Source organism: Tympanuchus pallidicinctus, unplaced genomic scaffold (genome assembly GCF_026119805.1).
Source record: "Tympanuchus pallidicinctus isolate F22 unplaced genomic scaffold, pur_lepc_1.0 scaffold2, whole genome shotgun sequence".
NCBI classification, from domain to species: domain Eukaryota; kingdom Metazoa; phylum Chordata; class Aves; order Galliformes; family Phasianidae; genus Tympanuchus; species Tympanuchus pallidicinctus.
The window spans coordinates 38548400-38561810 of NW_026294721.1; the positions used below are offsets into that span (position 1 = coordinate 38548400).

Consider the following 13411-nt stretch of genomic DNA (forward strand, 5'->3'; position numbering starts at 1 on the left):
TGGCAAACCTTGTATGTTCATTGCACATCCTCATTATTTACAAGTAGCTATTGGGGAGGAGAGCACGTGTGATGGCTGTCAGCAAGCATGCTGCTGCAGCAGAACCAGCTGGAGGGCAGTGAGGGAGGAAGATGGGTGTGTTGTACCTCAGGGTGCATCAGCTTCCCCACCTTTGTACCAAAACCATTTTGTTTTGGGCAGTCCCAAAGTGAGCGTGCAGTGGAGGAGCTGAGCAGCTCAGAGATGGTTGTGTTGGGCCATTATGAGATGGTGTTGGTGTAACCTGAGGAGTCTTTCAGTCTGGATTTCCAGTCAGAGAGGAAAAGTTAAGGCTTTTAGCTGAGCAGAGACTCAAGTACTGGACTCTCAGATGTGGTCTGATACTTTCTATATTGAGAGCTGTTTTCTAAGATAAGCTATTAACATTGATATTTCTTATATTCAGTGCTTGCTGTGTAAGTGCATAGGAGCACTGCAGAAGTGGCTAATGATGGAAGGTGCTGCATGCTAATTGCCTTCTGTGTTGGCTAGTGTATTAGATCTAGTATCCACACTGTGGAGCAACTTAACTGGTCAGGTTTGTGGCCTACTCTCCAACATACTGCTGTCTCCTCTCTTTGGAGAAGGGATTATCTATGTCTATGTCTAAATTGTTTTCTGGGGCTATCTGTGGGAATCTTACATATGTTCTTTTTTAGCTGTGATAGATGCTGATGCTCTGGGTCAAACTTGGAGGCTGTTTTACTTCTCCTGTGTTTAGTGGCAATTCCTGCCAGATCCAGAGGGGACAAATTGCTAACAAAAGAATCATAGAATGGCTTGGGTTGGAAGGGACCTCAAAGAACCCATGGGCAGGGTCACCAGCTGCTAAATGAGAAACCAGATCAGATTGCACAGGGCACTGTCCAACCTCATCATAAAAAAGTAAAATAAAAAATAAAAAGAATGCTTCATGAATTTGCACATCAACCTATCGAGTGGCAGTGCTTCTTCATAATCTTGGTGCTTACTGATAACTTTAAAATGAGAAGGTCCTAATAGCGTGAGTACTCTGTTCTTAACTCTTTTGAACTGTTTAATTTGATTTCTTAGTTAAATGCATTCACGTCTTAATGTGACTTTTTTGCTCAGTTTTTCAGCAGGATAAATGGAAGTGTCAGGGAAGCTGAAATCTATTTTAACTATATTCTTTATTTTGTCACCAGTTTAGTGCAAATCAATCGCACTGCGACATGGCAGCAGACTCTATGGAAATCGACGATGCTTTGTATAGGTGAGAGTATCTGATTTCTAAGTGTCGTTCTTGATGTTTCAGCAACTCTTAGATCTACACACGTTAATTTGAAAGACAGGGCTTGAAAGCAGTACCTACTGCCTGTTGGGTCAAGGTATGCCTACTTGTGCTGCTTCTTCCTTTGGTTTGAAAGTGGAAGGAAAAAACATCCAGCTTATCAAAATGAATCCACTTCCTGCCAAGCTTCTTAACCAGTTCTTACACAAACTATAGTTCGAAGATGTAACCCATTTTCCTGTGAAACTGTTCGTTTTTCCAGTGTCATAACATCTGTTTTCTGTCCAGATGTGAAGTTGTTGAGTTAGGCCTGGATTTTAGGTTTGGCTTTCTTTTCTTTGTTTCTGTTTATTTTTATTTTTTAATTTGTTAGCTGGGAGTAACTTGATCATTTGGTGTGACAAAAGTTTACAGTATTTGGAACAAACAGTATCTCTAGAAAAACATGGTGGAATGGGAAGCTTCTTTAAAAAGAAACAAACAAACAACAAAATCAATCAAGTAAACAAACAAAAACAAGACTCTTATCTTTTGATCTTTTGTGTGCTGAATAAATGAGACACCAGCCAAGCTGCTTGCCTTTGACAAGTTTCACAAAAATCATTTCCCATCAGGAGATGGTGCTTAAAATAGTTGTAATTTCGTTGTGCAGCTGGAAACAACCAGTGTTTCAAAGTTCTGGGTTTGATCACAAAAGCTGCTGCACTCCCTGATGTGAAGATTTCTGATAGTAAAGGAATTCTGTAGTTTGCTTGTCTCTTCAACAATTAGTTCTGAAGTAATTTTATACCATCCTTAAAAAAAAAAAAAAAATTGCACTGATTTAAAACAAAAAAAGGTTTTTTTTCTCTAAAACATGGAGTTGAAAAGCACTCTACTATATGCACTTTGCTATTTGTATTGTGGACTCAAGTATTGCATTTGGTAAGCATTTACTTCCTAAACCAGTGTACAGTTCAGACTATGCATGTTGCATTCTTAGTTCTTGTTGATTGGAAAACTGGTAAATATAGCTGTGCACCTGTCACTGCTGATGCATGTTCATCTGCAGAAGGTAGTACTGCAGATTAAAAGCTGATTGGAACACTAGGAGGAAAGAAATAGCCATGGAAACTAAAACCATTTTAGCTTGCTCTTGATTTTGTTTGTGTCTTGTTTTAATTTGAATTTATCTTTGATGTAGTCGGCAGAGGTATGTTCTTGGAGACACAGCAATGCAGAAGATGGCTCAGTCCCATGTGTTCCTGAGTGGTGTAGGTGGTCTTGGTGTGGAGATTGGTAAGTTTGGTTATCATTTGTGTAAGCAGACACAAGCATACACAAACACACTGTCCCAGCTTGCTTCTAAAGCTTATTTTAGATGTAATAAGGATGTGTGAGGTATCTGAGTGAATATGTGTTCAGCATGTGTAAGTAGCGTAGATGACGGAAAGATTGAGGGCTTCTGTCTAAAAAGCTTTCCAGTAGAACAAAGTTTTAAACTTTACTTGAAAATATGCTTGTAGTGCAGGTAGCTCTACCCAAAATCTCATATCTGGGTGGAAATTGAGAGTGTGTAATCTGGATTATTCCTTCTGGTTTCATTATCAATAAACCTAACATAGGAACAACTATAGACTGAATTATTGCTTTACAGAAAATGGGGATGTGAGGGGAAGGGGAACAGATGCAATTTGGTTAAAATTGGTATAATTGTCCCAGTGCAAGAGGGCCCAATAACCATTCATTTACTCTTTAAAAAACAGCCATGACAAGTCTTGTCCACACCTAGATTATTACCCTTTAAGTTGCCTTCAGTAGAACTCTTCACCAAATGCCAGAATGTGTACGTGAGGTTTTGCTGTTTATTTTCATTAGCATCTCTGTAATCACATCTGTGGGATGAACAGCTGATGAATGACAAATGTAGAAGAGTCTTTCTAACTTTGCTCTTGTTCTGATTTCAGTGGTGGTAGAGTGCTTAAACTAAACATGAAAGAAAACAAACCCTTAAGCTGTGAAGTTCTTAGGAATGGCATACTGCTACTGTCCACCCACGTAGCTTTTCACTTAGAGCTTTGTGAGAAATCTGTAACAGCCTCTTTTTTTATTTTTTATTTTTTTTTAGCCAAAAATATAATTCTGGCTGGCGTAAAGGTATGTAAAATAGTTCTGTTCTTCGGTGAGCGGGAGGGAAAGGGGCAGCACCATAAAGCTAGCTAATCCTAAGTTTCTGAAACTGCCTTTCTGTGGGAAGATTGCAAAACTTATGAGGATCTGGCTACAAAAACTTCAGAATGTCATAGTGGTATGGTGTGAGTCTTGCATTACTGTGAAATCTGAGTTTTCATGCCTTCTTAGATCCTCAGTAGAAGCATTCTGAAGTAGTTCACATGAAATATTTCAGACAACTGCTGATCAGGTATTGAATGCTTTTTTTTTTTAAAGCCATCTCTCATAAATGGCGAGTAGTACAAATGCAAAAGCCAATCTCTTCAAAATGTTACCCTATTCTGTCACCTGTCAGAATCCATTTATACAGAATCTAAACAGTTGCATGTTTTAATCTGACAACTGCTTTTTTTTGTTGCTGGGATTAATGTTGTTAGAGAAGCCTTTTAACATTGTTTCTTCCAATCACTAAAAAACCATAATAAGTTTGGGAGCTTGTTCAATTACAGATTGCAGTTTTGCATTTTAATTGTGGTGTGGCAGAAATCATCCTCAGTATTTAAATGTTCTCATCTCTGCAAGCTGGGAGGAAAATGCTTAATGAAATTTGTCTTCCAGATCCATTCCTCTCTCTCAAATAGGAAGAGGTCTTTTGGCAAAGAGATTGGAGGAGCTCATTCCTCTATACATTACAACCAGACCTTCTGTGATGCTAGACTTTACAGCAATTTATATGAGGCTTAATCCATTCTTCTGTGTGCTAACACAGTAGATGTGGGTTATTTTATTCTTTCTTAGGCTCTTACAGTTCATGACACCAAGCAATGCACAAAGTGGGATTTAGGGACCAACTTCTTCATCCACGAAGACGACATAATCAGTCAGAGGAACAGGTTGGTCAAGTCTCTGGGGTGAATGTAAGTTGACTATCTCACTTCTTAAATTTAGTAGTGAGGGCCAGGGTGCATTTCTTCCTTAGACTTTCTCATCCATCTTTGCAAGACCAGAAGATGGCCATGATGTCAGAACATCAGCATGTACTACTGTCCGTTGGATACAGCTTTTTTCCTCAGACCTGCTAGGAATTTAAATGTGAAGAAATAAGATTGTCGCTAGGAGCTCTTGTAGGGCGTGTGTAGTATGAAGTCCAGTTTAGAAAATTCATTTTGTTAAATGCATAAAAAAACCCTGTTTTTGTTCTTTCAGGGCTGAGGCCACTCTTCATCACATTGCAGAACTTAATCCATATGTGCATGTAGCAGCATCAACTGTGCCACTAGATGAAAGCATAGATCTGTCTTTCCTAAAGCAATATCAGGTATGTCACTCTTCAACAGAGCAAACAACTTGATCTTTTTTGTGTAAGTAAATGAAATTGAAACAAATTTTCAAGTACATTCTGAGATGATTGAAGGAAAGATGTGTTTGGACTAATTAAATGATCCTGCTTGTTTTTTCAAGACTGGAACTGTTTCTGTTCCTAGCAGTTCACATCAATTATGGCATTTTCTGTGACAATAAGTAGTTACTTGAGATTTGAGATAGAATGTTTTTCTTATTTACAAGATAAAACTGTGACTTTTTTTTTCAGTTATATTGCAGGATGTTCTACCTGTGTTTTGTGCATCGTATTTTGTGTGGCAGAAATGCTTTCTCTTCAATTAGGTTACTTATATATGTATGTACCTAATTAGCAGAATGTGAGCTACTCTGTAGTGGAATGAGGATTTTTTCAGTTGTTCAGCCAGCTGTCTCCTGCCTGTGTGCTTGAGTCAGGATGAGTTGGAATCTCATACTTTTTGGCTGTTGATAATACCCAAGCCAAGCAAATTTCTGAGTGTCTCAGCTATGCGAAGGAGTGGCTTCTTGGTATGCACTGGTTAGTGTTAGAATATATCAGTACTCTTATTTGCTAATTCTAATCTTAAAAATCAAGAGCTGCATGTTTGTTTTTTTTTCAGAAATGACGTATAATTTTCTAGAGTACTGTAATTAGGTTTTGTTTCTCAGCTGCAGTAAAAAAGTGAGAATTTGCTGTTCCTGGCCCTGTTTCCCTTATTTCCCCAGCTATTGGAGTGGTAACCCACCTGTTCTAATGAGAAAACTTGACATGAGACCTCTTTGTCTGTTAAGCAAGGGGAGGAGGAAAGGAGTCTTAGAGGTTCAGAATTCCTGACTAACTTACTAGTACTTTTTCCATCCTTGAAGCATTGATTGTTTTTTGGTGTTTTAGCTTTATTTGTATTCTTTCTCACAGTGTGTCATATTGACTGAAGTAAGCCTGTCACTGCAGAAGAAGATTAATGACTTCTGTCATGCTCAGCAGCCACCCATTAAGGTAATAGAAAAATTAAATGGGTCATTAATCCATACAGTGATCATTCTGCAACATGCTCTTTCCAGAAATGGAGAAAGCATGTTGTGAGGTATATAGTTTTCTGCAGATACCGTGTTGATGGAGCAGTGTGATTTTGGGGAGTTTGCTGCTACTGTTCTGTGCATATGTTTGATGTTATTTGAGTAACCATAGGTTTGTTCTTTAGAAATAAATCAGAAAAAAAAAAATCTCATAGTAAAGAAATAGTTGTCACCATTAGCACATAATTCCTGTTCAAAGAGAGCAGGGTGGGACTAAATCTGACTGTAGTAGAAATGGCAATATTTCACTTGTTATTGCTGTGACTCCTGTTTTTTTTTGCAGAGGTTCTGAAATGCTAATGAGGTATTCCAAGTCTGTCTTCAATACTGTGCTGTGTAGTCAGTGACCCGGGTGTTTGTGACGGATTTTCTCCATATTTTCAGAGCAGAAGTCCCCTCTGCTAGCTTAGAACAAAGTTGGTTGTAAGAATTCATTCCTTTGGCATAAGCTGTTTCTGAGATGCTCACAATTTTTTGCTGTTTTGTAGTTCATCAGTGCAGATGTGTATGGCATATGTTCACGTCTGTTTTGCGACTTTGGTGATGAATTTGAGGTGTTGGATACAACAGGAGAGGAGCCAAAGGAGATCTTCATTTCAAATATTACACAAGTAAGGGATAAATGTAATTGTGCTACCATAACCTTGCTTTATTATAAGTCATTACTGGCTTCATGGCCAACAGTGTGTTCCAGTGTGTTTATTAGCCTGCTAAGGAATTGAAAACTGCATAGCAGAGGCAGACCAAGCTCCATGTTTGTAATATCTCTCAAAAACAGTCAGTGAAAAGTGCTAATACCACAGAGCATACTGGTGCCTCCTGGATGTTACTTAAAATGCAGCATCATAATGTTCAGGCTTTTTTAGAGAAAGGAGATAAAATGTGGAGAGAAGAGGACATAGCTGTGGTGTGGGAATAGGTTAAGTCTTCAAAAGAAGCCCTGAAATACTCCTGAAATTAGCCACTTCTTAGTGAGAAACTGCAGCACATATAGAGGAGGACTATTGGGATGATAAAAGGGACTGAGAGCTCATGTTGAGAAGATGTGTATTTGATCATTGTAGCTTCTGAAAGCTAAGGTGATGAAGAGATGTTACTGCTAACACTTGCACTGGAAAATATTAGAGAGGCTATCCAGTTGATCTTGTGTTTTATAGTGTAAAATTCAGCTCCTCTCAATTATGTTGGAAAGTCCAGACTAGAACATTGTTCATCCATTTGCAAGTCTTCTATCCGCTCCAGATGTAACAGTATGAAACTAGAAGGGGCTGTATAACAAATCATATTTGATCTGAAGTTCATGACATAATGATTTGGTAGCCAGTTCTTTGACTGACTTGATTATTCTCATTAATTTCATAAGCCATAGAGAGTTACATGTCATGGCTTGTCCAGGTTGCATGCCACAGTGAGCTTAGTTGCACCCTATTTCCACTCTCTGGATTGGAAAAAATTGTCATAGATGGCTCCTTTGGTGTGGCAGAACTGCAGTGCTGGAAGTATTAGTAACTGCAGTTTCACTAGTCAGAAAAACCTTTTGATAATGTGTGACGTCTTTTCTCTTTGCTAACTTTGCTGCTTTTGCTTTCAGTCAAATCCTGGTATCGTCACTTGCCTTGAAAATCATCCACACAGGCTTGAAACAGGACAGTTCTTAACCTTTCGGGAAGTAAATGGGATGTCGTGTTTAAATGGCACCACGCACCAGATAACAGGTAGAGTGCTGCTGGTTGCAGTGTATGTCTTGGGCTTTTTGTGAGCTCACTGTGCTGTTACAGCCAGAAGAGTGCTGGATTGTGCAGAATCTCCAGTAAGCTCACAAGAAAAATTGGCTTCTGATATGGAGGTCTTCCTTGTGTAGTCTTAATTTCTTTTCTGTTTAGTAAAGCTTTTCTAAACTTGTCTTGCTGTTTAAGGAGCAGTAGAAACTCCCAGCTAGTGGAAGGTAGCTGGCAGCTTCTGAGGTTACTGTCACCAGTTCGATGACACAACTGTTTGTTCTGGGAATTGTGTAAAGCCTGTGCTTCTGTCACTGTTCTGGACTACATCAATGCTGCTGTGTGTGTCACTGTTTGCCTGGTAGTTCCGTGTGTTACAGTTGAAGCGTAGAGGGATACATTGCTATCTGAGCATGCTTTTGAAGCAGTTCTCATGAATTTCAGTTTACCCTGCTTTTGTTTCTGTCGTGGAGGTCTCTAGGTCTGGTACTCTGTTCCCTTTGCATGCTGGGGAGCCATCTACTTGAGGGGAGTGGGGAGAAGAAGGGAGAGCAGACATAGGAGTCTTTCAGTTGTTTTTAATTACTTTGTGGTCTGAGATGAAAGCTGTCCCTTTGAGGGGTGCTTGAGTCTGGTTTTCCCCAGACTTATTTGTTTAGCCAATTCTGGTGCTATGATCAGTTCTTTCCTGTTAATTATGACTCAGTTTTTGATTTCAGTCTTCATGTCCCATGAATTACCAAAATGTTTTGGTCAGCTTCCTTTATCTGAATAATGCTCCAGGTGGTCTGAGAGGAAAGATTTCATTTGCTTTACTTGGCAGCTGGAGCTTGTTTCTTTGTTATTTTTGTTCTAATCTTCTCTAAAATCTTACTCTGAGTAGTACACTGGATGCTGCTGTGCACAGTCCAAATAGAAGTGAGAGTGATTTCTTTTTGTTACAGAGCTGTGGTCATCAGAATTGTTATTAAAACTACTCTAAAAGGCTTATTTTGTAATAGATCATGTGAGACTAATATTTCGGCAGGGAGGGACAATCCCATTAGTTAAGGAGAGTCAGCTGTGTTCATGATTTCAAAGCAAGGCTACCTACTAAAAGATTAGAACATAAAAAGCTTTGGAGGTGTAGAAAGCCTGTTTTGTCCTGCGTAGAACTGTAGCACGTGTTGTCTGTCACTGCCACGGTGTTCTTTCCTCTTTTCAGTGGTGTCACCATACTCCTTCAGCATCGGAAATACATCAGACATGGAGCCTTATTTGCATGGTGGCATAGCTGTCCAAGTGAAGACACCCAAGATGTTTTACTTTGTAAGTGTGTTTGTCAAAGCCAGGTTCTTGAGTGTTAACAGTGTAAGCATTGAAAGCAGAGTTTAGGAGGTGATTTGGTTACACTTGATTCGTGTTTACATTTAACTTGGGGAGGATGGTGACAGTAAATCACAGAGAGTAAGAAATACTTTAAACTCAAAGTTAACTAGTACAGGAAAAAAAATATACGGGCAGCCCATTCTTATATGGTAGGGAGCCCATAAAAGCCTACAAATATATGGTTTCTTGGTAGCCTTCTGAGAAAAATTGATGAGTATGTGTGAAAAGGATTGGAAGCTATATGGTGCTGTGTGCCACTTTGGGCCCACAGAGAGTTGAAGCTAATTGCACTTAAATGTCCTGCAAGGAAGCTGGAAGTGAGGAGCAGCTGCAGCTGATATGAGAATGAGCAGCTCAGGGGATGTATCTTGTCTCTGCAAAGCAGTGGCTTTCAGGTTTTGGTGAGTTTGCAAAGATGTACATGCACACAACCAGTTGCTTATAAAATATCCAATAAGTGACTCAGAGCAGTTGGAGAAATGGGTTTTGCTACTGTGATGTGAAACTTGCATTGCACTTTTGACTGACAAAACTTTCAGTTTTGTTTTATGCATCTTTTCTAGTTGTATTTATGAAGGGAGTAAGTATAAATGCTATGAAGAAAAGACTTCTTAGTCTCTTCAGGGAGAGCATTGGTTTTCTCAAGAAGCAGTAACTGTTGTGTGAGGTGACTGTGTTACTTTAATGAATTCTTTTTTTCCAGGAACGGTTGGAGAAGCAGCTAACAAATCCAATGTGCCTAATTGCAGATTTCATCAAGCCTGAGGTAATTAATGTATGGGAATTTGAGTGTCAGTGTTGTAACCTTGAAACTACATAGAATATAATCTGCAGCTTTTTATGTGTAATAGTAACCATTTCTAACTTCTACAGTTGTTAAATGTGAGTTTAGAAGATGAAATGGGAGTAGGGCATCAGATTATGTGCCCAAACAGAGCATGCATTGTGAGTTATGTTTCTGGAGAAACTTATTCACTAATTGCACAAATTATATTATAAATTCATAGCTCAACCACCTCTCTGTAAACCTGCTGTGTAAAATATCAGTTTTTGATAACTCTATAATGGATGATGGTATAAATGCTTAAAAGAAAGTGTTTTTTCTTTAATGAGCTTTGTTTGATTAAAAAAATAAAATGAGTTCAAAGCCAGGGCAGTATAGAAAAAAAATTAACTGCAGTTAACTGCAGTTAACTTTAAACTGCAATTTCTTTTTCCTCTGTAAAATGATTCAGAGGTATTTAAAATCCAACAGGAAGCTACCTGATTCTGCCTCCAACACAGTTTAATTGATATAATATTTAAAAAGTCAGCCATGTAGTCATTAAGATGAGTAACTAAAAAAACGCTGATCTAGTGATTTCTTTGATAATGTAAGATCTAACTTGTCTGCTCAGATTTTCTGATGTTGGCCATTAATACTGGGCTTTGGTACTGAGACTTGGCATAATGCAGTGCATTCTAATGTCTAATTAAGTGAAGATTACTGTTTTTGATGGTTTCAGCACTGAATTCTTTTTGGGGACTCTAGTTGGATGTGGGTGACGTGGGTATTCAACAAATACAAGGGGTATTGCAGTACTGCTGAGCAGTATTTCATAAACCAAAACCCATTTTGTAAAACCACTAGCAGAAGATGTTTCAAGATGGCTTCTTAATGCTACTTTAACATTTTTGGAGCTGAACAGTTCATATAAACTGTTGGTTTTATCTCCTTCAGTTTGTGGATGTGATACATCAACAGCTGTTGTTGTCTTAACAGGCACCTTTGCAAATCCATGTTGCCATGCTCGCATTGAACCACTTTGAGGAGAACTTTGGTCGCATGCCAAACATTGGGTAATGCAGCAGTGTTGTGTTTGCTAAGCCTTGAAACAGGGAGATCTCTACTGTGGCTTGATGTGCAGAGGGGTTCCTTGTCTATCTGGTACTTAGATGACATAGAAATTAAAAGCTGAAATGTAGGTGAAAAATGTTACCTAATGCCTGTCTAGTTTTGTAACTGGGCTTTCCCAGTGTAGCAGTGGCAGGTTCTGGGCCTAGGATTACAGAAAGTGCAAACACTTCCTTCTGAAGGCAGTTCTTCTCTATTACAGTTTCTTCACATCGAGAGGTTAAACAGGAGAAGTTGTCCAACGATTCCTGAATTATCTGTGAGGATTCATGGATTTAAAACAACAAAAAAAATCAAAAAACGCAAAACATAGGAAGGCTCTGTTTTTTTTCATTACTAGTAATTTGCTTCAGTTACGTGGATACTTCTTAGTCCAATGAGATGAAACTGCTTACAAAGTGTGAATCACCTGACTTGCACATGAGCTTCTCCACTGAGACTCTTATTGTTGAGCTATCCTTAACTTTTAAAGAGCTTCTTTAATGCTCAATATTGAAGCCAATGCAAATCTCCAAAATCTTCCTCCTGTATCCAGTGATTCTTTCTCAGTTGGTGACGTTTTTACATTCCCTCTAAATGTAAAACTTAAGAATGCTGAAGTGACCACCATTGTCTTCACTCTTGTGTCCAGATGCAGTCAAGATGCTGAGGAAATGCTGAAAATAGCCATGTCAATAAGTGAAACCCTGGAAAGCAAAGTGAGTAGCAAATGAGTATCACGAGTAATTTCTAATATACTCAGTTGTTTGAAGGTTGTGCTTTAGTTCTTGGCCCTTGTTCTGATCTTTGTATGCGTCTTTAGATGAATTTGGTGATTTTCTGAAGGCCGTGCAAGAAGTTATTATGGTATATCAGCACTAGTCCAGCCACACGGTTGCCTAAAATGAAAGATGACTTCATGTGGCTGTATTTAGTTTTTAGGTAGCTGCTTGTTATAAGATCAGGATGTGTAGTGGGTCTGCCTTTGCTGGAAACCATAGTCAGAGTGAGGTAATTTCTTTGTTTTGCTATAGACCAGTAGTTTTGACACTGAAGTGGTGACTTGATCAGTTGAATGGATACATATACATTATTGTTTTGTTCTATTTTTAAGCCTCAGGTAAATGGAGATATAGTGAAGTGGCTGTCCAGAACTGCTCGGGGATTTTTAGCTCCTCTGGCAGCAGCAGTGGGTGGTGTGGCTAGCCAGGAGGTCCTGAAAGCAGTAACAGGAAAATTTTCTCCATTGCAGCAATGGGTAAGGCCTTTTTCCTTCAGTATCTTTATTTTAACAGTGATGTGACAAACATGGGGTTGTGTTGTGAGTGTTGAACAACTTCTTTAATGGGGGGGGAAAAAGACTTGAGGCTGAACTTAGGAAAAATATGGTGGTTTTGTGCATAGTATAGATGAGCAGGCAGTTTTAACTAAAACTTTTCTATTTAGGATTCAGACGTTGTACTCAGTGTGGCATTCCCAAATGCCACTACTGTGTACGAGAGCAGTGCTTTCAGGACTCATAGGGCAAACGTCAGAATAAAGTTAAAAGCATCACGGTCCCATTCAGAGGATCACACAATCCCATGATTACAGACATCACAGTCCAAGTAAAAAGGCTGTGGTTCAGATTTCAGTGACTTCCAGGCATTCCTGTCTGCGAAAATTGTGTGGTAAACTATAATGAGCTATAACAAAATTTCTAGGCTTGGCTGTACATTGAAATGCTTACTTCTTAACAAACTGGAGTTTTTCACAATTCTTTTTGTTTTTACAGTTATATATAGATATGTTAGACATTGTTACTCCTCTAGAAAAGATGGGCTCTGAAGAATTTCTTCCACGGTAAATATAAATACAGTCTGCTTTTTTTATGTACTGTTCTCAAGTAAACACAGATGTCTTTTAAAGTTAGTTTAGTGCAGCTTTATGGAGGGAGAGAAGTTTGGGCTTAAAAGTGTGTGTCCTATTTGAGAATGGGAGGAATGGGGATTGTAGGGGACTCCGTCTCTTTATTTGCATCAAAACAGAATTTCATAATGATGATACTCCCATGGAAAAAAATAACTTCCTACTCTTCTGTTTTTGTTTCCTGCCTCTCTTTAGAGGAGATAGGTATGATGCCTTGAGGGCCTGTATTGGAGAATCTCTATGCCAGAAGCTGCATGATTTGAATGTTTTCTTGGTGAGTACAACTGACGCTTAAGGCTTTTGCTAATACTCCACTAGCACAACTGACATCACCTGTCTTGAAGGTAAGAGGTCAGACTTCATTATGTACGTTAAAACAGAGTAAGTGGTCTAAAATTGTCATAAACAATAGACAGGTCCTAAGCTGCATGACACAGTGTTCTATGTAATGCTTGACTTCTAGAGCTAGCCTCGTAGCTGAGAATGCAGTTGAGTCTTGAAAATCTGTAAGTACAAAGGTTGTCCATCTCATCTCTGGACAAGCTGTTTCAATGCCTATTTAATCTTACAAAGGAAAGTATTTCTTTATGCCAGGTTAGAACTTTGTCTTCTCAATTTTTGTCCATTATCTATCATTCTACTACTGTACACTTCTAAAAAGAAACTGGCTTTGCCTTGGCAGGA

The 13411-nt window shown here is 38.8% G+C and overlaps 1 protein-coding gene across 2 annotated transcripts in view; it reads left to right on the forward strand.

The window, feature by feature from the left end:
• Window positions 1-13411, forward strand: part of UBA6 (ubiquitin like modifier activating enzyme 6) — a 30753-nt gene that overhangs the window by 975 nt on the left and 16367 nt on the right. The window contains exons 3-17 of one of the 2 annotated variants that reach the window (XM_052683213.1): window positions 1206-1273; window positions 2475-2569; window positions 3399-3427; window positions 4241-4335; window positions 4649-4760; window positions 5700-5780; window positions 6349-6471; window positions 7452-7575; window positions 8783-8886; window positions 9650-9712; window positions 10709-10785; window positions 11472-11538; window positions 11934-12077; window positions 12594-12661; window positions 12923-13001. In XM_052683213.1, the coding sequence (XP_052539173.1) occupies window positions 1233-1273; window positions 2475-2569; window positions 3399-3427; window positions 4241-4335; window positions 4649-4760; window positions 5700-5780; window positions 6349-6471; window positions 7452-7575; window positions 8783-8886; window positions 9650-9712; window positions 10709-10785; window positions 11472-11538; window positions 11934-12077; window positions 12594-12661; window positions 12923-13001 (1302 nt within the window). In that variant the 5' untranslated portion in view covers window positions 1206-1232. The remainder of the gene's footprint in view (window positions 1-1205; window positions 1274-2474; window positions 2570-3398; window positions 3428-4240; window positions 4336-4648; window positions 4761-5699; window positions 5781-6348; window positions 6472-7451; window positions 7576-8782; window positions 8887-9649; window positions 9713-10708; window positions 10786-11471; window positions 11539-11933; window positions 12078-12593; window positions 12662-12922; window positions 13002-13411) is intronic. The other variant, XM_052683216.1, reaches the window with a different exon arrangement.